Consider the following 24,530-nt stretch of genomic DNA (forward strand, 5'->3'; position numbering starts at 1 on the left):
CCTCTGGTGCTGCAGAAGCAGTTTATTGGCACGTGTTATGCTCGATGGTTTGCCTATAGGACAATGTTTGCCTATAGGACATCCTGCCAGCGCCCCATGAGCATGACAACACTGCAATTTTTTTAAATTTTTTTTAATAGAAGTGTTCTGACACTTTTGTTTTGCTGCTCTTTCTCTTTTAGTCATATTGGGCAGTCATATAATATGCCTGCGTTGACTTTTTTATGTTCCCAAACTTGAGGATGTATTGTCAAACTGGCATCAAGACCCTCAAGTTATTGTGTACGCACAAGGGATAGGGGACCCTAAATTGAGAAAGGAGTTATTCGGTGATAGTGTAGGGGTGTAGGAGAGTTTAAGCATAGTGCAAAGATAATGGAGTAAAGTTTGGAGGAGATGGGAGTAAAAGGAGGGAAGAGAAGGAAGCGATGAGGGAGGGGGTCAGAATTCTGTCATCTTACTATATTATTCACCAAATGTCCATCCGTCCGTTCAAAGGTACCGCAAAAACGGCTCAACTGATCGCAACGATATTTTGGGTGGGTATTCCTGGGACCCCTGGGAGTAAAATTGACTCTATTGTTTTTCCGAGTTTTCCAAGTTTTCCAATTTTCCAGTTTTTGCAAACATGATGGAATAATATTTACCGATATGAACAGTGATGTGGCTTTTGTTGAAATTCTACAAATACTATTTATTCTACGTACCAGGTGAGAGTAGATCGACTCCTGACGAACTCTTCCTATATAAACGTGCGGCTCCGAAGTAACATGGCAGCGTGCGCAAAGCGACTGAGAAACAGGTGTAGCAGCCGCTTCCGTGTTTCAGATTCGGCGCGCACTCTTCACACATAAACGTGCGACTGAGAAAGACGTGAAGCGGCCGCTTCCGTTTTGCAGAATTCAATCTTTTTTCAAAATGGGCGCCATGTACTGTTTAGATTTTGATGATTTGCGTGTGATATGATTCAACGGATGTTTATATGAATCGTTTAAAATTAAAAAAAGCCTTCAATTTCTGATATTTTGCCTTTTCATTTGGGCTTTCCAATTGAAGCCCCGCCCGTAGGGCGGGTACCGTTGCTAGTGTTAATTAATTTCATGAGAGGTAATAAAGGTGAATTCAAAAAGTTATCACCGGGTGTCTGCCCACGTGCCCATCATGTTTTGGCATCCATCGAACTGCAAACTACGCTTCTGAATTGTAGACAGGAAAGAAGATATAAAAGTTAAAATGTGCTCCATCCGTCTGACCTACCGTTCATTTGTCCATGTACTTTTATGTATGCGATATTTCAAAAAACCCAAGCCGTTGAACATTTAGTTTTCATATTGCAGATATAGATTCCTCATGACATTATCTGAACCTGATTAGATCACGGCTGTTATTGGATTAATTATGTCACCATGGCAACCATCTCGGTAACATGGCTAATTGTGTACACGATATTTCAAAAACCGTTCCAGATTTAGCTTTCATTTTACACAAATATATTTCTCATGGCATTATCTCAGCCTGATTAGATCATGGCTGTGATTGTTTTGAATTATGTTGCTATGGCAACCATATTGGTAATTTGGCTTGTGTACGATATTTGTGAGGCTCTTCTTGTCTTGTTTCTTGTTAGCATAGGCACAGTGTGTTTGTGTGTTTGTTTGTTTTTGAGAGAGATAACCATCCAAAAGCCGGTGGACTGAGAGTATCAGCTTCTTGTTTTGTGATGATGATGCTGAGTGCAGCTGAGTGTGGTGAGAAATCAGGCGACATTTTTGTGACGTCGATGGTAAACAGTGTGCCTCGGGAAGTGACGGGACATCCCCCAAGCTCAGGAGTTGTGTTTGTGTCGTCTGACAGTCCAGTGCTGTGTCCTGTGTATTTGTCTGTATGTCCATCTGTGTGAGATGTGTGTGTGGCAGCTCCACTACAAGCCTTAGAGCCTGCAATAAATAAATAAGTGAAATGACAAATTGCAGTTTTCCAAACCAAAACTAGAGGGCATCTCAAAATGGAAAGCCCATCCACGTCCGCTTTGTACTCAAATTAAACTTGATGAAAACGACAGTAAAAAAAAAAAATATACATTTTATTAATTTGTGTTGTCCATATACTCATAATGAAGATTTGTTGAAGCTTCTATGACAAAAGCTCAATTAGTAAGAAGGTTATGGCCTGGACAGACACTGAATAATGGTAAATAAAGAAACACAGAAGCGATTAAAAAAACGGAGCGTCTCGTGCTTGACGCCCCTGCGATGAGGTTAATAAGGGTTATTTATAGTTACTATGACTTTGCCTTTTCACATTTGACCCAATTTTGTATTATTTCCTCCATATTCTCAAAATAAAAGTTCGTTGAAAATTTGATAACAAAAGCTCAATTAGTAACAAGGTTATGGCCTGGACAGACACTGAATAATGGTAAATAAAGAAACAGAAGCGATTTAAAAAACGGAGCGTCTCGTGCTTGACGCCCTGCGATAGGGTTAATAAGGGTTATTTATAGTTACTATGACTTTGCACTTTCACATTTGACCCAATTTTATATTATTTCCTCAATATTCTCATAATAAAAGTTTGTTGAAAATTTTATGACAAAAGCTCAATTAGTAAGAAGGTTATGGCCTCGACAGACACTGAATAATGGTAAATAAAGAAACGCAGAAGCGATAAACGGGGCGCTTCATGCTTGAAGGGCTGCGATGGGGCTAATAACGGCTATTTATAGTTACTATGGCTTTGCCTTTTCACATTTGACCCAATTTTATATTATTTCCTCCATATTCTCATGATAAAAGTTTGTTGAAAATTTGATTACAAAAGCTCAATTAGTAAGAAGGTTATGGCCTCAACATACACTGAATAATGGTAAATAAAGAAACGCAGAAGCGATAAACGGGGCGCTTCATGCTTGAAGGGCTGTGATGGGGCTAATAAGGGCTATTTATAGTTACTATGGCTTTGCCTTTTCACATTTGACCCAATTTTATATTATTTCCTCCATATTCTCATGATAAAAGTTTGTTGAAAATTTGATGAAAAAGCTCAATTAGTAAGAAGGTTATGGCCTCAACATACACTGAATAATTGTAAATAAAGAAACGCAGAAGCGATTAAAAAAACGGGCCGTCTCGTGCTTGATGCCCTGCGATGGGGTTAATAAGGGCTATTTATAGTTACAAGGACTTTGCCTTTTCACATTTGACACAATTTTATATTATTGCTTACATATTCTCAAAATAAAAGTTTGTTGAAGATTTTATGACAAAAGCTCAATAAGTAAGAAGGTTATGGCCTGGACAGACACTGAATAATGGTAAATAAAGAAATGCAGAAGCGATTAAAACATGTGTTGAGTTTGGTCATGTGTTGAGGAAGGATGAAAGTGACTGGTTGAGAAGAGTGATGGAAATGAATGTAGAAGGAAGTAGAGGATGGGGAAGACTGAGAAAGACTTGGCTAAAGATGGTGGAAGAAGAAATGCGGGCAAGGTGATTAACAAGGAGAGATGCAGAAAATAGGGCAAAATGGAGAAGATTGTCATGGGGACCGCACGGCTAACCCCCGCTCCAGCAGGGAAAATGGTCTTAAAATGCATGTTGTGTTGTTGTTGATTAAAACAACGGAGCGTCTCGTGCTTGACGCCCTGCGATAAGGTTAATAAGGGCTATTTATAGTTACAATGACTTTGCCTTTTCACATTTGACCCAATTTTATGTTATTTCCTCCATATTCTCAAAATAAAAGTTTGTTGAAGATTTTATGACAAAAGCTGAATTAGTAACAGGGTGATGGCCTGAACAGACACACTGAATAATGGTAAATAAAGAAACACAGAATCGATTTTAAAAAACGGAGCGTCTCGTGCTTGACGCCCTGCGATACGGTTAATAAGGGTTATTTATAGTTACTATGACTTTGCCTTTTCACATTTGACCCAATTTTATGTTATTGCCTCCATATTCTCAAAATAAAAGTTTGTTGAAAATTTATGACAAAAGCTCAACAAGGTGATGGCCTGGACAGACACTGAATAATGGTAAATAAAGAAACACAGAAGCGATTTAAAAAAACGGGCCATCTCGTGCTTGACGCCCTGCGATACGGTTAATAAGGGTTATTTATAGTTACTATGACTTTGCACTTTCACATTTGACCCAATTTTACATTATTTCCTCCATATTCTCATAATAAAAGTTTGTTGAAAATTTGATGACAAAAGCTCAATTAGTAAGAAGGTTATGGCCTGAACATACACTGAATAATTGTAAATAAAGAAATGCAGAAGCGATTTAAAAAACGGGGCGTCTCGTGCTTGACGCGCTGAGATGGGGTTAATAAGGGTTATTTATAGTTACTATGACGTTGCACTTTCACATTTGACCCAATTTTATATTATTTCCTCCATATTCTCATAATAAGAGTTTGTTGAAGATTTTATGACAAAAGCTCAATTAGTAAGAAGGTTATGGCCTGAACATACACTGAATAATTGTAAATAAAGAAACGCAGAAGCGATTTAAAAAACGGGCCGTCTCGTGCTTGACGCCCTGCCATGGGGTTAATAAGGGCTATTTATAGTTACAATGACTTTGCACTTTCACATTTGACCCAATTTTATATTATTTCCTCCATATTCTCAAAATAAAAGTTTCTTGAAAATTTTATGACAAAAGCTCAATTAGTAAGAAGGTTATGGTCTGGACAGACACTGAATAATGGTGAATAAAGAAATGCAGAAGCGATTAAAAAAACGGAGCGTCTCATGCTTGATGCCCTGCGATAGGGTTAATAAGGGTTATTTATAGTTACTATGACTTTTCCTTTTCACATTTGACCGAATTTTATATTATTTCCTCCATATTCTCATAATAAAAGCTTGTTGAAAATTTTATGACAAAAGCTCAATTAGTAAGAAGGTTATGGCCTGAACATACACTGAATAATTGTAAATAAAGAAACACAGAAGCGATTTAAAAAACGGGCCGTCTCGTGCTTGACGCCCTGCGATGGGGTTAATAAGGGCTATTTATAGTTACAATGACTTTGCACTTTCACATTTAACCCAATTTTATATTATTTCCTCCATATTATCAAAATAAAAGTTTCTTGAAAATTTTATGACAAAAGCTCAATTCGTAAGAAGGTCTGGACAGACAGGTCTGCTGCAGGTCTGGACAGACACTGAATAATGGTAAATAAAGAAATGCAGAAGCGATAAAAAAAACGGAGCGTCTCGTACTTGACGCCTTGCGATGGGGTTAATAAGGGCTATTTATAGTTACTATGACTTTGCACTTTCACATTTGACCCAATTTTATATTATTTCCTCCATATTCTCATAATAAAAGTTTGTTGAAAATTTTATGACAAAAGCTCAAATGGTAAAAAGTTATGGCCTGGACAGAGAAACAGACACATAAGCGATTGCAAAAGTCCGTCTTCCACCATGCGGTGGGGATGGGCTGATGATTAGTGACATTCGGCAATTCAAATTGAATGAGAAAACGAGTTTCTTGAATTGAAAGACTGCATTGCACTTCCCATTTTATCCCATTTCCTGCTCCAACCACATTCCCCTTCCGTCGTTCAACACCGATTCCTCATATCCACTCTCTTGCAAACGATGTACTTTCCGAGAATTCATTTTATTTCTTCCTCAAGAACAACACTTCGGTGCAGCATCAATACATACTCCAGTGATAAAATGATTTCACTTACATTTGCAACACATTCTCATTTTGCACACAACACAAAAATCAGCAAATCAGGCATACCAACTTGTTGTAGTAAATTCTTTTTTCCATCCTCCAGTAAAGTCAGCATTCTTGAAATCATCACAGCGAGCACACATGCACGTTTTTGTTTCAAATATAGTTATTGCTGTAAGCATTATTTAGGAAAGTCAAGTTAGGAAGCACCGTATATGCTATTAGTGCAAGTATCATGTTTAGGCAAATCATCCGCAAACTTCTATACTCTTCAAGTTCCCAGGTTTCTGAAAGTCCCCGCTTGTACTAGGATTCGGTGCTCTTCGATTTGTTGGTTTTCTTCGTCGACACCGCTTGTACTAAGATTCGGTGCTCTTCGATTTGTCGGTTTTCTTCGTCGACACCGCTTGTACTAGGATTCGGTGATCTTCGATTTGTCGGTTTTCTTTGTCGATACCGCTTGTACTAGGATTCGGTGGTCTTCGATTTGTCGGTTTTCTTCGTCGATACTATGGTTTCCTCAATAATCTCTTCATAAGCTTCCAGCGGCTTTGGCGTTGCTTCCTTCTTCGTTGTCTTTTTTGCTTCCTCTTTGGGACTCGTCGGTTTCTCGACCTTCTTGGTTGACACAACGGTCTCTTCTATGATCTCCTCGTAAGCGTCTTCCTCGACACCTTGTACAACCTGTTGTTGTGTTATTTTCATGATGTTGACATCTTCCTTGCTCTCGTTAAGCTCTTTTCTGCCATCATCACCTGTTGTCGCCTTTGGTTTCGGTTCAACTTTGGTAGCGACAATCTTGAGAACCTTCTCTTCGGACACCGTCACTTTGGTACCTGTAATCTTTTGTGGTTTTGCCTCAACTGTGGAAGTTTCAGATTTCCTTGTTGTTGTAACGGCTTTAAATCCTGCTTCACCTTCGTCTTTCACCTTGGTCGGAGGTTTCACTTTTTCTGTTGACGGAGGTGATGTCTCTTCCGACTTTGAATCATGAGCCTTCACTTCCGGTGATGCTTCTGACGATTCGGCGGCAGGTAACTTGCCGTCGGTTAATTTACCCTCTGGTGATTTTGCTGCTGGTGATTTTCTTTCAGGTGACTTCGCATCAGGTGACGTTGCTGCTGGCGATTTGGCTGCAGGTGATTTATCAGTAGGTGATGTTGCTGCAGATGATTTGGCTGCAGGTGACTTATCAGTAGGTGATGTTGCTGCAGGTGATTTGGCTGCAGGTGATTTATCAGTAGGTGATGTTGCTGCAGGTGATTTGGCTGCAGGTGACTTATCAGTAGGTGATGTTGCTGCAGGTGATTTGGATGCAAGTGACTTATCAGAGGGTGAAGTTGCTAAAGGTGATTTGGCTACAGGTGACTTATCAGCAGGTGAAGTTGCTACAGGTGATTTGGCTGCAGGTAATTTATCAGCAGGTGATGTTGATGCTGGTGATTTGGCTGCAGGTGACTTATCAGTAGGTGATGTTGCTGCAGGTGATTTGGATGCAAGTGACTTATCAGCAGGTGAAGTTGCTAAAGGTGATTTGGCTGCAGGTGACTTATCAGCAGGTGAAGTTGCTACAGGTGATTTGGCTGCAGGTAATTTATCAGCAGGTGACGTTGCTGCTGATTTGGCTGCAGGGGAATTATCAGCAGGTGAAGTTGCTACAGGGGATTTTGCTGCAGGGGATTTTGCTGCAGGGGAAGTTGCTACAGGGGATTTGGCTGCAGGTAATATATCAGCCGGTGATTTGGCTGAAGGTGGTTTATCAGTAGGTGATGTTGCTGCTGCTGATTTGGCTGCAGGTGATTTATCAGCAGGCGAAGTTGCTACAGGGGATTTGGCTGCAGGTGATTTATCAGCAGGGGAAGTTGCTACAGGGGATTTGGCTGCAGGGGATTTTGCTGCAGGTGAAGTTGCTACAGGGGATTTGGCTGCAGGTGATTTATCAGCCGGTGAAGTTGCTACAGGTGATTTGGCTGCAGGTGATTTATCAGCAGGGGAAGTTGCTACAGGGGATTTCGCTGCAGGGGATTTTGCTGCAGGTGAAGTTGCTACAGGGGATTTGGCTGCAGGTGATTTATCAGCCGGTGAAGTTGCTGAAGGTGGTTTATCAGTAGGTGATGTTGCTGCTGGTGATTTGGCTGCAGGTGACTTATCAGTAGGGGAAGTTGCTTCAGGTGATTTGGCTGCAGGTGATATATCAACCGGTGATTTGGCTGCAGGTGATTTATCAGTAGGTGATGTTGCTGCTGGTGATTTGGCTGCAGGTGACTTATCAATAGGTGATGTTGCTGCTGGTGATTTGGCTGCAGGTGACTTATCAGCAGGGGAAGTTGCTACAGGTGATTTGGCTGCAGGTGATTTATCAGCAGGTGAAGTTGCTGAAGGTGGTTTATCAGTAGGTGATGTTGCTGCTGGTGATTTGGCTGCAGGTGACTTATCAGCAGGTGAAGTTGCTACAGGTGATTTGGCTGCAGGTGATTTATCAGCAGGTGATGTTGCTGCTGATAATTTGTCTGCAGGTGACTTACCAGCAGCTGAAGTTGCTGCAGGTGTCTTATCTGCAGGTGAAGTTTCTACAGGTGATTTGCTTACGGGTAACTCATCAGTAGGTGATATTAATGGGGACGATGTGACAACAGGTAATTTAGCTGCAAGTGATTTATCAGTTGGTGATATTGCTGCAGGTGATTTGGCTGCAGGTGATTTGGCTGCAGGTGATTTATCAGCAGGCAATGTTGCTACAGGTAATTTGGCTGCAGGTGACTTATCGGCAGGTGATGTTGCGACAGGTGATTTGGCTGCAGGTGACTTATCAGCAGGTGAAGTTGCTACAGGTGATTTGGCTGCAGGCGATTTATCAGCAGGTGATGTTGATGCTGGTAATTTGGCTGCAGGTGACTTATCATCAGGTGATGTTGCTACAGATGATTTCGCTGCAGGTAATTTATCAGCAGGTGAGGTTGATGCTGGTAATTTGGCTGCAGGTGACTTATCAGCAGGTGAAGTTGCTGCAGGTGATTTGGCTGCAGGTAATTTATCAGCAGGTGATGTTGATGCTGGTGATTTGGCTGCAGGTGACTTATCAGCAGGTGAAGTTGCTACAGGTGATTTGGCTGCAGGGGACTTATCAGCAGGTGAAGTTGCTACAGGTGATTTGGCTGCAGGCGATTTATCAGCAGGTGATGTTGATGCTGGTAATTTGGCTGCAGGTGACTTATCAGCAGGTGAAGTTGCTACAGGTGATTTGGCTGCAGGTAATTTATCAGCAGGTGATGTTAATGCTGGTGATTTGGCTGCAGGTGACTTATCAGCAGGTGAAGTTGCTACAGGTGATTTGGCTGCAGGTAATTTATCAGCAGGTGATGTTGCTGCTGGCGATTTGGTTATGGGTGACTTATCAGCAGGTGATATTAATGGGGACGATGTGACTACAGGTGATTTGCTTGTAGGTGACTTTGCTTCAGGTGATTTGCCTGTAGGTGACTTTGTGTCAGGCGATATTCTTGTAGGTGATTTGTCTGCAGGTGACTTTGCATCAGGTGAAGTCACTGCAGGTGATTTATCTGAGGGTGACCCAGCATCAGGTGAAGTTGCTTCAGGTGATTTGGCTACAGGTGACTTAGTAGTAGGTGATATTGCTGTAGGTGATATGTGCGTGGGTAACTTGACATCAGGTGGGATTGCTGCAGGTGATTTGCTTGTAGGTGACATTGCATCGGGTGAAGTTGCTGCAGGTGATTTGACTTCATGTGAAGTCGCTGCAGGTGATTTGACTTCAGGTGAAGTCGCTGCAGGTGATTTGACTTCAGGTGAAGTCGCTGCAGGTGATTTGACTTCAGGTGAAGTCGCTGCAGGTGATTTGACTTCAGGTGAAGTCACTGCAGGTGATTTGACTTCAGGTGAAGTCGCTGTACGTTTTTTGGCTACTGGTGGTGTTGCTGCAAGTGATGTGGCTGCAGGTGATTTTGCTGCAGGTGATTTTGCTGCAGGTGATTTTGCTGCAGGTGATTTTTCTGCAGGTGATTTTGCTGCAGGTGATTTTGCTGCAGGTGATTTTGCTGCAGGTGATTTTGCTGCAGGTGATTTTGCTGCAGGTGATGTGGCTGCAGGTGATGTTGCTGCAGGTGATGTTGCTGCAGGTGATGTTGCTGCAGGTGATGTTGCTGCAGAGGATTTGGATACAGGTGACTTGGCAGTCGGTGATGTTGTGGCACGTGCTGCTGTAGGCGATTTGACTACAGGTGTTTTTGCATCAGGTGACTTTGTTGCAGGTGACCTGGTCTTTGGGGATTTAGCACTTGGCGATGTCACCGCTGCAGGTGATTTGGCTGTAGGCGATTTAGTAACAGGTGAAATTGCTGCTGGTGATTTGGCTGTAGTTGTCTTAGTAGTAGGTGATGTTGCTGCAGATGATTTAGCGACGGATAAGGTAGCGCTAGTGGGTGACCGAGCTGGACGTGACTTCGGTGAAGGTGACTTGGAAAGTGCTGATTTATCTGCCGGAGACTTCGGAAGAGGTGACCTCGTTTCTGGGGATTTGGCTTGGATGGTCCGTGAAGATGGTGACTTGATGGCGGGAGACTTCGCAGCGGGGGATTTTGAAGTCGGTGACTTAGCGGCTGATTTGGCAGGTGACTTGGCAGGTATTTTAGCGGTTGATGGGGCACCTGATTTGGCAGAGATTATTTCGTTTTTAACCGGAACAATAATTTGTTCCTTTATTAGTGGAAGAGATTTTGGAATATCAAGCTTTGGTTCTTCCTCTTTCTCAATGGCTGCTTTTGTTTTTTCTTTCATTTCTTCAGTTACTTCGCTCTCGTCAGTCGTTTGTTTCGGTTTTTCACTCGAAATTCCATGTATTTGTGTCTCAGCTGAAGGCCTTGTGTCTTTAGTCTTTGTTGGACTGGTTTCTGGTTTTTCTTTCTCTTGTTTATTGACAGTTTCAATATATGTGGTTTCAACATCTTCAACATATTGAACCACTATTTCAGGTTCTTTCACCTCCTCCTCCTCCTCCTCCTCCTCCACCTCCTCTTCAGTGTTCTGAGGCCCCTCTTTAGATTCAGCCTTACTATCCTCAGCATCCTCTGCCTCCATTTTAGTTTCTTCTTCGGTATCTTCTTCCAACCCTTCATCTTCTTTCTCAGGTGAAATCTTTGTTTCTTTTGCTTCTACCAACAACTCATTTTCTGAACCTTCCTGAACATTCGGCTTCACCGTTTCATCTGTTCCAGCCTCTCCATCTGTGATATCTTGTGCTTTTACTTCAGGCTTATCTTCAGTTTCTTCCTTTGCCATTTCTACAGCTGCTTCATTTGGTGCTGATTGAGTATCTTCCACCTCCTCAGTAGAAATTGCAGCCTCTGCATCCTCTTCTACGTCTTCTTCTGTTTCTCCAACCTCTTCTGCTAGTTGTTCCTCTGATTTATCTTCGGGTTCATCAGCATCTTTTTCAGGTGCTGTTTCGGTCTCTTCAACATGGTCTGGTATAACTTCAGCCTCTTCCTCTGTTTGCTCCTCAGCATCAGATTCCTTTTGTTCTTCTGAACCTTCTTCATGTGCAGCTTCAGTATCTGATATTTTTTCTGCTGTAATCTCTTCTTTGCTTTCTTCCTCGGCTTCTTGCGGAGTCTCTCCTTCGGACTCTTCCTCCACTTTCTCAATGCCTGCAACGTCTCCATCCTGTCTATCCTCGGCCTCCTTTCCTTCCTCCATATCTTCCTCAGAAACAGCTTCTACAACTTCAACATGTTTAATCTCAACGTCACTTTCTTTGTCTACTGCCTCCTCTTCTTCTTGGCTATCATCTGCAGGTGTACTGGCCACAGACGGCAACAATGCATGAGTGATTAGTGATTCCTTCATCTTTTCTGGTGCACCCTTGTGAGAAACTGAAATCTTGGAGGAAGTCACATATTTGAATGATGGCTTAGTGGGCTGCCTCGCTTCATGTGTGGAGCTCAGCATGCTTCCAAATCTGGTTTCTTCCCCTTCAAGCATCTTCCTATAATTATGAAAACACATAACAGTGTTACTGCATTTATTTTGAAAGTAATATAGGGTAAAGGGAGGTGTGTGTGTGTGTGTGTGTGTGTCTGTATGTGTATATATGTATATATATATATATATATATATATATATATATATATATATATATATATATATATATATATATATACACACACGACATGGCCAAAAGTATGCGGACACCCTAATTTGTGGATTTGGCTGTTTCAGCCACACCTATTGCTGACAGGTATATATAATCAAGCACACAGCCTTGCAATCTCTAGAGACAAACATTGGCAGTCGAATGGGCCGTACTGAAGAGCTCAGTGACTTTCAACGTGGCACCGTCATAGGATGCCACCTTTCTAACAAGTCAATTTGTCAAATTTCTGTCCTGCAAGAGCTGCCCCGGGCAACAGTAAGTGCGGTTATTGTGAAGTGGAAACGTCTAGGAGCAACAACAGCTCAGCCGCGAAGTGGTAGGCCACACAAGCTCACAGAACGGGACTGCCGAGTTCTGAAGCACTTAGCACGTAAAAATCGTCTGTCCTCAGTTGCAACACTCACTACCGAGTTCCAAACTGCCTCTGGAAGCATCGTCAGCCCAACAACTGTTCGTCGGGAACTTCATGAAATGGGTTTCCATGGCCGAGCAGCCGCACATAAGCCTAATATCACCATGCGCAATGCCAAGCGTCGGCTGGAGTGTTGAATCACGCTTCACCATTTGACCGTCCGACGGACGAATCTGGGTTTGGTGGTTGCCAGTAGAACGCCACCTGCTTGAATGCATAGTACCAACTGTAAAGTATGGTGGAGGAGGAATAATGGTCTGGGACTGTTTTTCATGGTTTGGGCTCGGCCCCTTAGTTCCAGTGAAGGGAAATCTTAACACTACAGCATACAATGACATTCTAGATGATTGTGTGCTTCCAACTTTGAGGCAACAGTTTGGGGAAGGCCCTTTCCTGTTTCAGCATGACAATGCCCCCGTGCACAAAGCAAAGTCCATACAGAAATGCTTTGTCGAGATCGGTGTGGAAGAACTTGACTGGTCTGCACAGAGCCCTGACCTCAACCCCATCGAACACCTTTGGGATGAAATGGAACGCCGAATTCGAGCCAGGCCTAATCTCCCCAACATAAGTGCCCGACCTCACTAATGCTCTCGTGGCTGAATGGAAGCAAATCCCTGCAGCAATATTCCAACATCTCGTGGAAAACCTTCCCAGAAGAGTGGAGGCTGTTATTGCAGCAAAGGGGGGACCAACTCCATATTAATGCCCATGATTTTGGAATGAGATATTCGACGAGCACATACAGGTGTGGTGTTCGGGTGTCCACATACTTTAGGCCATGTAGTGTATATACGTATATATATATACATATATATACATATACATTTGTGTTTGTTACACTTCTCTCTTAGTTCAGGAGTTTCTGAAGGGAATTCTGATTTTATGAATGTTACAATGCTTTATTGGTGACATTGATTGATGGGACGATCCTCAAGGAGGAAGCTTTCAGTAACTGTTGAAAATTACCTGTAGGCAGCAATTTCAATGTCCAACGCCATCTTAACGTTGAGGAGATCCTGGTATTCACGCAGGTGACGAGCCATCTCCCATTTTGTGTTCCTGAGCTCAGTTTCCAGCTGTTGAATCATGTCCTGTGTATCACATAAAGATGAAATGTCATTGTTCATACTCAATATGATATCGATGTTCATCATGTAAAGATTCTTGCAAACCCCTCAATATTTCTGGAGGCAATTCTAAATATGAAAATGGTAGTTAATAGCAGATTGAATATTCTTTGCATGTGGTTTGCAGACGATGCAATTGTGCGACCTTGAGCTGGCCCTCCTGTCACTTTTGGTAAGAGGAAGAATAATAATTAAGCCTCCCCCTATAAGATAGCTGTTTTAGGGTTTGTTTCTACAATTAGCGCCCCAAATTTTAATAGTACCTCTGAGTTTCTGAGACCCCTAGCAGAACTAAACCACCATTTAGGTTTGTTTTCTTCCCTTTTCCTTAACTGCCAATGTCCATGCTGTATCTTGGAGCCGGCTGGGACTTTTGGAATGAAATTTTACATCAATAATGTAAAGAAAAAGTATGTGGGGGTGACATTTTTCACCTTGACCTGATTTTAATGTCATAGCCTAATTAAAGACATTTTAACATTTTCATCATAACTCGACTAAGGTTTGTCTGATAAGAACAAAATTGCCTTCTCTATATAGCCTATGTCCTAGAGCAAGCCACATTTACGTCTAATTTACATCATACCCCTCCGGGTTAAAGGTGAAGGTCAAATGACCGTCTGAGAAAAAATACACGATTTTTTAAAATCATCGCTCCATTTTGCCAATGCAGAATCTCCAAGACTTCCTGGCCTTCCAATATGTTTTTGCATCACAATAGTGGACCTGCATTGAAGATGTGCACCTTATTTCTGATTATTGTCCTTGGCCTACTTTTTTTGGATTGTAACCTAATTAACTAAAAACACCTTTTTGATCATAACTTGAATAATTTTGCTTCGATTTTAATGATGTTGCGTGGATGGAATGTAGATAGGGTCTTGTTTTCCTAATTTACATGTTTTCATTTCGTTCATGTATTTTAAATGCCTGGCGTACACTGCGAGGCCTTTATGAATGAATCAACTTCAGATCCCTCACTGGATTTTCAACTTTACCCAAATACCTCTAATTTTGACTGAAATATTGTGTGAAAATTACCATGTCCAATTTATTATGAGGTCTGGGCTTATCACATTGGATTGGCCTGATAGTGTTACCATCTAAAAATGTGCCTTATGATGTTGGGAACCTAAGGTTCACCCACACGCTGTATGTGTTTGTTCATTGCCTACTAATGTCTTTGTAATTCATATAAAAGTATACTGATGTCTTTCTCCTGCACGTGATTTATCTACAAACTCCTCCATGAGCTTTTGCATATTAGAGTTGAAAATTACTTATGATATACATATACATCATGCCGATGCACTATCCACACCATAGTACTCACATGTACAGCAGATAATAGTGATATTCCAGCCAAACATAAATAAGGTGTATTTGGTCAAGGCATTGCAGACACTTGTCAATTTTTTGGTGAATATCCACATTATAAATGCAGACAAGACAGGGGGCTTTATGTACCCATGAAAAAGACAATATGCATCGAAATGCTGTATCATCCTTTTGGTCAAGTCCAACTTCTATTAGGAACAAGGCATTTTTAGCCATCGCTTTGCTGACGGATTTAATCATAAGACGGCATGTTGTACTTTACAAATATTCTGCTCTATTCACTCTATCATTTGCCTGAGGTCATTTCTATCTGATTGGAAGTTAGCTAACCTCACCTCATCAAACATTCTTGCTGCTTATATACACAAAGAATTAAGTTAAGCACCCCCCCCGTTTTTTTACAACCTCGCACATTACAAGTTTGTTGTCGTCAAAACAGTGTAATATACCCATGATATTGCTATATTTTCTGGAGAAGTGATATTATGGTCACATAAAAACATAACAATCATGCCGTTTTCAATATTTTATTCTGAATAATTTAAGGTGAAATTTTTTGGGAATTTTAGGCATATTCTCACCTCAATTTAAGTATGGAGCTATAGGTCCATCACGGACAGTGTGGATGACGTTTATGTTTTCTAACGTACAGTCATTGTTCTGAGAAGACCTCTAGCGATCTTTGCGTCAATAACGTGTGTAGGACCCACGTGATCGGATCACTGACTCAACCAATCACTTTTTGTCACTTTGATCACTCAATTTCATCAATGGATATTTGCTAATGTCATACCAATCATTATTTGATCTCACATACCTTAGAATATATGCCAATGTATACATATACACAAAGAATATATATTAGGGGGTGCTTACCTTAATTCGTTGTGTAGGGGTGCTTAACTTAATTCTTTGTGTATATATGGCATGAGCAAAAACCACTTCCACTTCACTGCGAAGCTCAGTGTTGGACGATTTGGTTAACCTTCACTTAAAAAGAGTGAAATGAAACATTTTGAAAAATTAGAATGATTCTCACTCAGATTTCAACATCAATGTAATGCGTACTGTTAAATTGTTTGAACCTTCTTTATACAAGAAGAAGATGAGTTGTAGTAATACTGGTTGTTGTTTCCCCTGGATAACACCGGACGGCGCTATACGATACACATTACATTTACATAGAGACAATTGGGGTCACCCCCCCACCTAACCCTCCCCCCGCCCACCCCCAAATAATATGCTACCCAGACAAACTTTACTTGGGGTACCCTTCGGCAACATTTTTTTTTCAACATTTTTGATTTGTTTTGATTCATTAGTTTTATATATATATATATATATATATTTAAAGCATATACAAGCAAATGAGCAAACAAACAAGAAAGAGGTTGTGCAGAGCACAATACTTGCAAAACCCTAAAACAAAATTGACCTCAATAATTGGTGGTTAAATTCTATACCAAATATGCAAATCCTGTTCAAATATCAAGTCAATGGGATGAAAATTGATGATTTTAGAAGTCCCACCTAAGTTGTTGACCTTTGGCCTTTGTTGACCTTTTCGCCTACATTGACCTCAAAAATAATTGGTGGTTGAAGTCAGTGACCTGATATGCAAATCTTCCAATTTCAAGTCAATCAGATGAAAATTGACAATTTTAGAAATATGACCTATGTTGACCTTTTCGCTGATGTTGACTTCAAAAATAATTAATTGGTGGATGACTTCAGTGATCTGATATGCAAATCCTCTTCAAATTTCAAGTCAATTGGTTGAAAATTGAGGATCTTAGAAAAACAGACCGAAGTTGACCTTTGGCCTACGTTGACCTTTTGATCTCAAAATCAATAAGCTTCTTGCTTGTGACTAAATTCACCGTTTGGTGAAGCTTTGTGGGGGTCAGTTTGAAATTGCAACTTACAGGCAATTGACATACTAATGAAAAATCACTCAGAGTGACACTTGGCAAAACAGAACAAAGTAGAATAGCAATTTGTAAAGCGCATACCTCCACCAGGCTAAATGGTTTACCCTTTGTACCCCACTGAGTCTGGACCTGAAAGAAAATCAAATCGGTTGTTCTTAACACTTAATAAAGTCATCCACCTAGGTTTGTCATAACTTGTCCACAATTTTTTGAGATATCATAATATATTTAGTTTTTGGCCCTATCTCTCAATAAATAAATAAATTAGGCCTATGTTGACTTTTTGACTTCAAAAATAATTGGTGGTTGAATTCAGTGAGCTGATATGAAAATCCTGTTCACATTTCAAGTCAATCAGATGAAAATTGAAAATTTTAGAAAATTTAGCCTATGTTGACCTTTTGGCCTATATTGACCTCAAAAATAGTTGGTGGTTGAATTTAGTGACCAGATATGCAAATCCTCTTAAAATTCCAATGAATGAAAATTGAGGATTTTATAAATGTGGCCCATGTTGACCTTTTGGCCTATGTTGACCTCAAAAATAATTGGTCGTTGAGTTAAATGACCAAATGTGCAAATCCTCTTCAAATTTCAAGTCAATCAGATGAAAATTGACAATTTTAGAAATTTGGCCTATGTTAACCTCAAATAATTAGTGGTTGAATTCAGTTAACTGATATGTAAATCCCATTCATATTTCAAGTGAATCGGATGAAAATTAAGGATTTTAGAAATATGAAATTGTTGTTGACCTTTGGCCTATATTGACCTTTTGGCCTATGCTGATCTCAAAAATTGTTGGTGGTTGAATTCAGTTAGCCGATATATTAATCCTCTTCAAATTTCAAGTCAATCGGATGAAAATTGAGGATTTTAGAAATTTGAAATGGTTGTTGACCTTTGGCCTATGTTGACCTTTTGGCCTATACTGATCTCAAAAATAGTTGGTGGTTGAATTCAGTTTGCTGATATGTAAATCCTATTCAAATGTCAAGTCAATCGGATAAAAACTGAGGATTTTAGAAATTCAAAAAAAGTGGTTGACCTTTGGCCTATGTTGACCTTTTGGCCAAAGCTGATCTCAAAAATAGTTGGTGGTTGAATTCAGTTAGTAAATCCTATTCAAATTTCAAGTCAATCGGATGAAAATTGAGGCTTTTAGAAATTTGAAAAACATGGTTGACCTTTGGCTTATGTTGACCTTTTGGTCTATGCTGATCTCAAAAATAGTTGGTGGTTGAATTCAATTAGCCGTTATGTAAATCCTTTTCAAATTTCAAGTGAATCGGATGAAAATTGAGGATTTTAGAAATTTGAAATTGTTGTTGACTGTTGGCCTATGTTGCTCTTTTGGCCTATGGTGATCTCAGAAATAGTTGGTCGTTGAATTCAGTTTGCTGATATGTAAATCCCAGTCAAATTTCAAGTGAATTGGATGAAAATTGAGGATTTTAGAAATTCGGAAAAAGTGGTTGACCTTTGGCCTAAGTTGACCTTTTGGTCTATGCTGATCTCAAAAATAGTTGGTGGTTGAATTCAATTAGTAAATCCTATTCAAATTTCAAGTCAATCGGATGAAAATTGAGGCTTTTAGAAATTTGAAAAACATGGTTGACCTTTGGCTTATGTTGACCTTTTGGTCCATGCTGATCTCAAAAATAGTTGGTGGTTGAATTCAATTAGCCGTTATGTAAATCCTTTTCAAATTTCAAGTGAATCGGATGAAAATTGAGGATTTTAGAAATTTGAAATTGTTGTTGACTGTTGGCCTATGTTGCTCTTTTGGCCTATGGTGATCTCAAAAATAGTTGGTGGTTGAATTCAGTTTGCTGATATGTAAATCCCAGTCAAATTTCAAGTGAATCGGATGAAAATTGAGGATTTTAGAAATTCGGAAAAAGTGGTTGACCTTTGGCCTAAGTTGACCTTTTGGTCTATGCTGATCTCAAAAATAGTTGGTGGTTGAATTCAATTAGCCGTTATGTAAATCCTTTTCAAATTTCAAGTCAATCGGATGAAAATTGAGGATTTTAGAAATTTGAAAAAAAGTGGTTGACCTTTGGCATATGTTGACCTTTTCGCCTATGCTGATCTCAAAAATAGTTGGTGGTTGAATTCAGTTAGCCGATATGTAAATCCTTTTCAAATTTCAAGTCAATCGGATGAAAATTGAGGATTTTAGAAATTCAGAAAAAGTGGTTGACCTTTGGCCTATGTTGACCTTTTGGCCGATGCTGATCTCAAAAATAGTTGCTGGTTGTATTCAGTTCGCTAATATGACAATCCTTTTGAAATTTCAAGTCAATCGGATGAAAATTGTGGATTTTAGAAATTTCAAAAAAGTGGTTGACCCTTTGGCCTATGTTGACCTTTTGGCCTAAGCTAATCTCAAAAATAGTTGGTGGTTGAATTCACTAAGCCGATATATAAATCCTATTCAAATTTCAAGTCAATCGGATGAAAATTGATGATTTTAGAAATTTGAAATGGTTGTTGACCTTTGGCCTATGTTGACCTTTTGGCCTATGCTGATCTCAAAAATAGTTGGTGGTTGAATTCAGTTTGCCGAGCTGTATATCCTATTCAAATTTTAAGTCAATTGGATGAAAATTGAGGATTTTAGAAATTTGAAAAAAGTGGTTGACCTTTGGCCTATGTTAACCTTTTGACCTTTTGACCCCAAAAATATATAAGATTTTGTCGGACCGCAAACTCTGCCGTTTGGTAAAGTTTTGTGAAGATCGGTTTAAAATTGTGTCCTGTCGGCAAGTATTCGTGAGCGGACAGACAAACACAAACAAACAAACACACACAAACACACAAACCGGAGTGATCAACATACTTGCAATATATATATATATATTTTTTGCCAAGTAATAAACTAACCGGACCAATCAACACACTTGTCAAAAAAAAGAATTGCTAAGTATCAAACAAACAGACAGACAAACAGACAGAATAACACACCCGAACAATCAATATACGTATTTGAAAAATGTTGTTCATTTTTTTTTCTTTTTTTTTTGAAAAAAAAATCGCAAGTACAAAATATATAAGCAACAAGAAAGAGCAATCTCTGCAGATCCTCACCGGGACATGTTTGTGTGGTTCATTGACGACGTAGATTTATGTTCAATGCAATATGGCTGCCGAACCACGTGACCGATGACATCATCAATTTAATTCTCCCATAGAATGTTTGTGTAGATCATGATCAAGAAGTTTCAAACCGATCAAAAAGCATTCTACTTATCTAATTATGACGTCATAATGAAGTGATCCGATGACATAATCATGAACATATGTTGTTCCCCATGGGGAGTACTTGACAATGAGCCAGGTTTCAATTTTTTCCATGGAGCGCTTTTGGAGATATAGAGGTGCAAAGTTTTTTGGGGTTTTCCAAGATGGCACCCGACCACGTGACATATGACGTCATAATTATCATTAAAAATTATACAGGAGGAGGAGCTCCTATGGTGAAAATGTATTGGCAATCAAACCAATGGTTGCGGATAAATGCATATTCACGTTCTGTGCAGACAGACAGACAAACAGACAGACAAACAAACAGACCCAAATGCAATACCCTCTCCTCTGGTGAGTGTAAATATTCAAATTCATGTTTATAGTATTGATGCAGTGATTGAACACATTAAACACAGACTGGAAAAATCAATGAAACTAAATTTCCTATTAAAAACATGATTTGCTATAAGTTAGCAAAGTTTGATTTACAGCATTAAATTTAGTAACTAACATCATCAGGAGTTGACAAAAATTAGGTTAACAGTTTTCAAGAAGTGCAAAAAAGCACAATTGAAAGAAGCCATCCAATGAACAGTCTTCCAAAAAACAATGCATGGTCTGAGTTCTGAACCAAACCATGGTATGAGGTATCAAGGCGTGAGGTTATATCGTTTCCCACTCTGCAAACCTCAGGTCTTTAGTTAGGCCAACATTATTTTTCACTAAAATGACAAGAAAAGACATAAAGGCTCAACAAATTTAGGAAGTTCGTTTTATCTCAAATTCAAGATTATTCCAAATTATTTCCTAATGGAGAAGTACACCATTTGTATCACTACTATCTCCGAATGACCTCATTTGGATCTGGAAGCAATTTTACATAATTCTTTTTTGCTTTTGCTTTTAGTTCAGTCAAGTGTTCTGGACTTGTCAAATGAGTAACATAAAGTTCTAAAGTTAAACACATGTTTCAAAGCAGATGATAGTGTTGAAGTATCGATGCTATTTTGAAATTTTGATTGGGATAAGGGTTGGCTTTTGAATATCGGGATAAACTTTTGAATATCGGGATAAACTTTTGAATATCGAAATGTTTTTTTAGGTCACGTGGTTTGGCAGCCATCTTGGATATAAAAACGAACCTTATCCGATCAACACGAAACTTCACTTCGAACCTTATCCGATCAACACGAAACTTCACAAACGTGATCCCCTACCCATACATATGCAGAGTGATAGCATCTACCCGTTGTGGGACTATGCGGAGGCATATTGGTAACACAGTCGCATTGTTCTAGTTTTAATATTCAGCAAGAGAAAGTAAATGCATTTTTACATCTCTCACCTGATTATTTGCTGCCTCGGCTCCTTGCCTCTCCTGCATGTCATTGAGCTGTTTTTCGAACGAATCCTTGGTGCCCCGCAGAGCTTCCAGTTCAATGATCTGGCTTTGCAACTGATGTCGGTACTCGGAAATTTCTTCCCGTCCTGAACGTATGGCATCATCATTGTATCCGGCAGCTTCTGTCAACTGGCTGAACCTACTTTTCATCCAGTCCTCTGTCGTCTCCACAGACTTTGTGGACTGACCCTCAAACTGAGCTCGAATCTCACGCAGGGCTGTAGAGATGTCGGGATTGCGCAGGTCCCGTTTCTCGATGGATATCTGCGTGGATTGAATCTGAGAGAGCAAGTCTTCAATGTCATCGTCGTGATTTTTCTTCAAAAAGGCAATCTCATCGAGTAGAGCTTGCACTTTCTTTTCCAGTTCGACGTGCAAAAGTGTCGTGTCCTCGCCGTTTTTTTTGAAAGACTTTATTAGGGCATCTGTCTCAAAGCGGATCCGAGACTCCTCGTCACATTTGTCTCTCAACCGTTGGATGTCCTCCTCCAGATGATCATGGTCTAACTGAAGAGTCGCCTTGTCTGTGCCAAGCTGTTCAATGAACTCCCGAATCCCATTCATCTCCTGTTCATAGCTGCTGCCCACTTGGGAAGGGTTAACCTGCTTTTGGCGTTGAGATGCAATTTCGTTTTCCAGATCCTTGTTTTTTGCCTCAAGATCACGCACCCTCTCTATGTAGTTCGCGAATCGGTCATTAAGATCCTGCAGCAATTGCTTCTCGGTGTTGCGGCTCAGACGAGAATCTCCGCTCAGAATACTTGATTGACTGAAGTCGACACTATCGGCAGAGTTGAGCGCCGGCGAGCTGAAGCCATGTCCGAGCCCCATTACGTTGGTCCGTCGAAAGCACACCGCCGACCCGGTGCTTCCCCGGCTCCAGGCCTGTGGACGGCTGGTGGCCGACGAGCTTCTGAATCCGGAATGCTTGCCGGACATCTTTGGCAGTTCACCGCCGTAGTTCCTGCGATACGATGCCGAAACGCTGCTGTCCGCGTAACTCATGGTGCTCCCTGCCCTTGGTCCACCACGGACTGCTGCGGCTACATCGGAGGTGCCTTAAATACAAGCTCCAAAGCCCTCCTCTTTTTCGTAACCCCCTCCCTCTTACTTTCCTCCCCAAGCATTAACATCGGCAGCAGAAATGCGCAGCACTGTCGCAGGGTGGATCAGCTGACCGCTTCACTCCGCAGACACACGTGTACAGACTACTCTGCCGCACCGCACCGAGCTATGCCAATCGTGGGCGGACGCGGAGCAGCAGGCCGGCAGATCCTAAATCCAAAGCGAGTTGCCGAGCACCACTTACCACAAACATTGACTGCTCTCAATTGCTCTTTTCAACGACACGATTGAAAAAAACAATCAATACCATCTCTCTCAAATGCACTTGCTGATGCCTGTCTCACGCAGACGGCCTTTCTATGAGACTTTCCAGAGATTCTCTGCTTGTCTGATGCACAGGTGTTGTCGTACATTCAAATTGCACAGTATATAGCAGGATCAAGCTTGCCATTGACATTGACATTGACACTGCATTGAGAAGAAATAATTAAAGGGTTATAGGCCAACATTAACCCTAACCCTAACCGAGTTGTTGTTAGGGTTAGGGTTAGGGTTAGGGTTAGGGTTAGGTTTTACTATGAAAAGTAAAACCTTTGGCGAGTGCGTCTTTAAGCAAGGACGAAATTAAACGTGTTGCCCGTGGAGGCCGTAGCCGGTAATTTCCAGAGTATGAGAAGAAGTACAAATATTATGCTCCTATTATAACAGGTCAAGTAAAAAAAAAATCAACAGACCCTTGAGCTCAAATAATCAATATATAGAGTGCCCCATATTGACATGGCGAAGGTCATTTCGACTGCTGCCGTTTTTTAAACCCATATATTATTTAGTGCTGAGCTGTGTCTTTTAAGGAGATGCTGGCGGTGGTGGAGGGTGAGGTCGAGGAGGTGGGAGGAGATGATGATTCTCCAGTTTGTATAAACATTTTATTGCACACATGTAGTTATCATGTTGCGATATCTTTTTTTCAGGCTGGAGATACACGAGAAATTTATATTGTCAATTCTATATTTGAAAATAAAAAATTGTCAACATAATTGCTATTGCAAGATGTGCCAAACTAACGCTGGAAAGTTGACAATCCGTTCTATAAAATACGTTTGTCTGTCTCTGTCTGTCTGTCTGTCACCATTTTTCTCAGAGATGGCCAAACGGATTTTCATCAAACTTTCAGAGGTTCATCAGTGAATGCCAGGGAGTGTTTTCGGCAAAAAATATAGATTTTTTAAAAAGGTTGGATTTTTTTTTTAAATCGCTCTATAGATAGTGCCTAAGTCTTTGTAGCTATGTGAAAGGTAATATTAAATGATCCCCAACTCCATTCCTTAGTCGGTGTAGGGAAGTGTTTTAGGCCCCCACAAAAAAAGGAAAAAGAAAAACAAAATTGGATTTCTTCAAAATGCCAACAGGATTACAACAGCACCAGGCAACGCTGGCTACCCCTGATAGTTCCTTTAAAAAGTCTCACGTGGAATATAAAAGTCTCAGATGGAATATAAAAAAGTCCCACGTGGAACAGAAAAAGTCCCACAGTCCGGGAAGCCGTAAAACCGTGTGATTATATGTCTATTAATTACGTTGTCTTTGAATGCTGGTTGCATCCTGTCTATTATTTATTTATGTACATATATTCATTACGTTGGAATATACATATTGACCTTTACGACTGCTGAGACCCTTAGACCTTTGAGGACACTTTAAATCCCCCAAGACCCTTAAGACCACCAACCATGAAGACCATGAAGGTCTTCCATGAAGACCCAAACGACCCAAAACAACCCAAATCCCCCAAAGACCTTAAAGACCCAGAGGATCCACAAGATCCAAAAGACCCTGAAGACTCAAAAGACCCCAAAGACCCAAAATACCTCAAAGATCCTGAAAGACCCAGTGGACCCAAAATACCTCAAAGACCCTGAAGACCCAAAAGACCATGAACACCCAAAAGACCACAAAGACCCAAAACCCAAAAATATCCAAAAGACCATGAAGACCTTTAAAATCTCAAAAGACCCCGAAGACCCAAAATACCTAAGAAGACCCAAAAGACCCAAAAAATGCTGAAGACCCATAAAACCCATTAGATACCAAGATCCTGAAGACCCCAAGACCCTTTCAATACT

The 24,530-nt window shown here is 40.5% G+C and overlaps 1 protein-coding gene across 1 annotated transcript; it reads right to left on the reverse strand.

The window, feature by feature from the left end:
- Positions 1-5,663: 5,663 nt before the first annotated feature.
- On the reverse strand, positions 5,664-22,372 carry LOC137422260 (uncharacterized). Its single transcript, XM_068109011.2, has 3 exons — positions 21,286-22,372; positions 13,259-13,383; positions 5,664-11,709 (listed from the first exon to the last, which is right to left on the reverse strand). Exons 1-3 carry the CDS (start codon positions 22,345-22,347, stop codon positions 6,174-6,176), a joined length of 6,723 nt encoding a protein of 2,240 aa, XP_067965112.2. The 5' UTR covers positions 22,348-22,372; the 3' UTR covers positions 5,664-6,173.
- Between the last annotated feature and the right edge of the window lie 2,158 nt (positions 22,373-24,530).

This window comes from Myxine glutinosa, chromosome 2, assembly GCF_964187855.1.
Source record: "Myxine glutinosa chromosome 2, kmMyxGlut1.1, whole genome shotgun sequence".
In the NCBI taxonomy this organism is placed as follows: Eukaryota; Metazoa; Chordata; class Myxini; order Myxiniformes; family Myxinidae; genus Myxine; species Myxine glutinosa.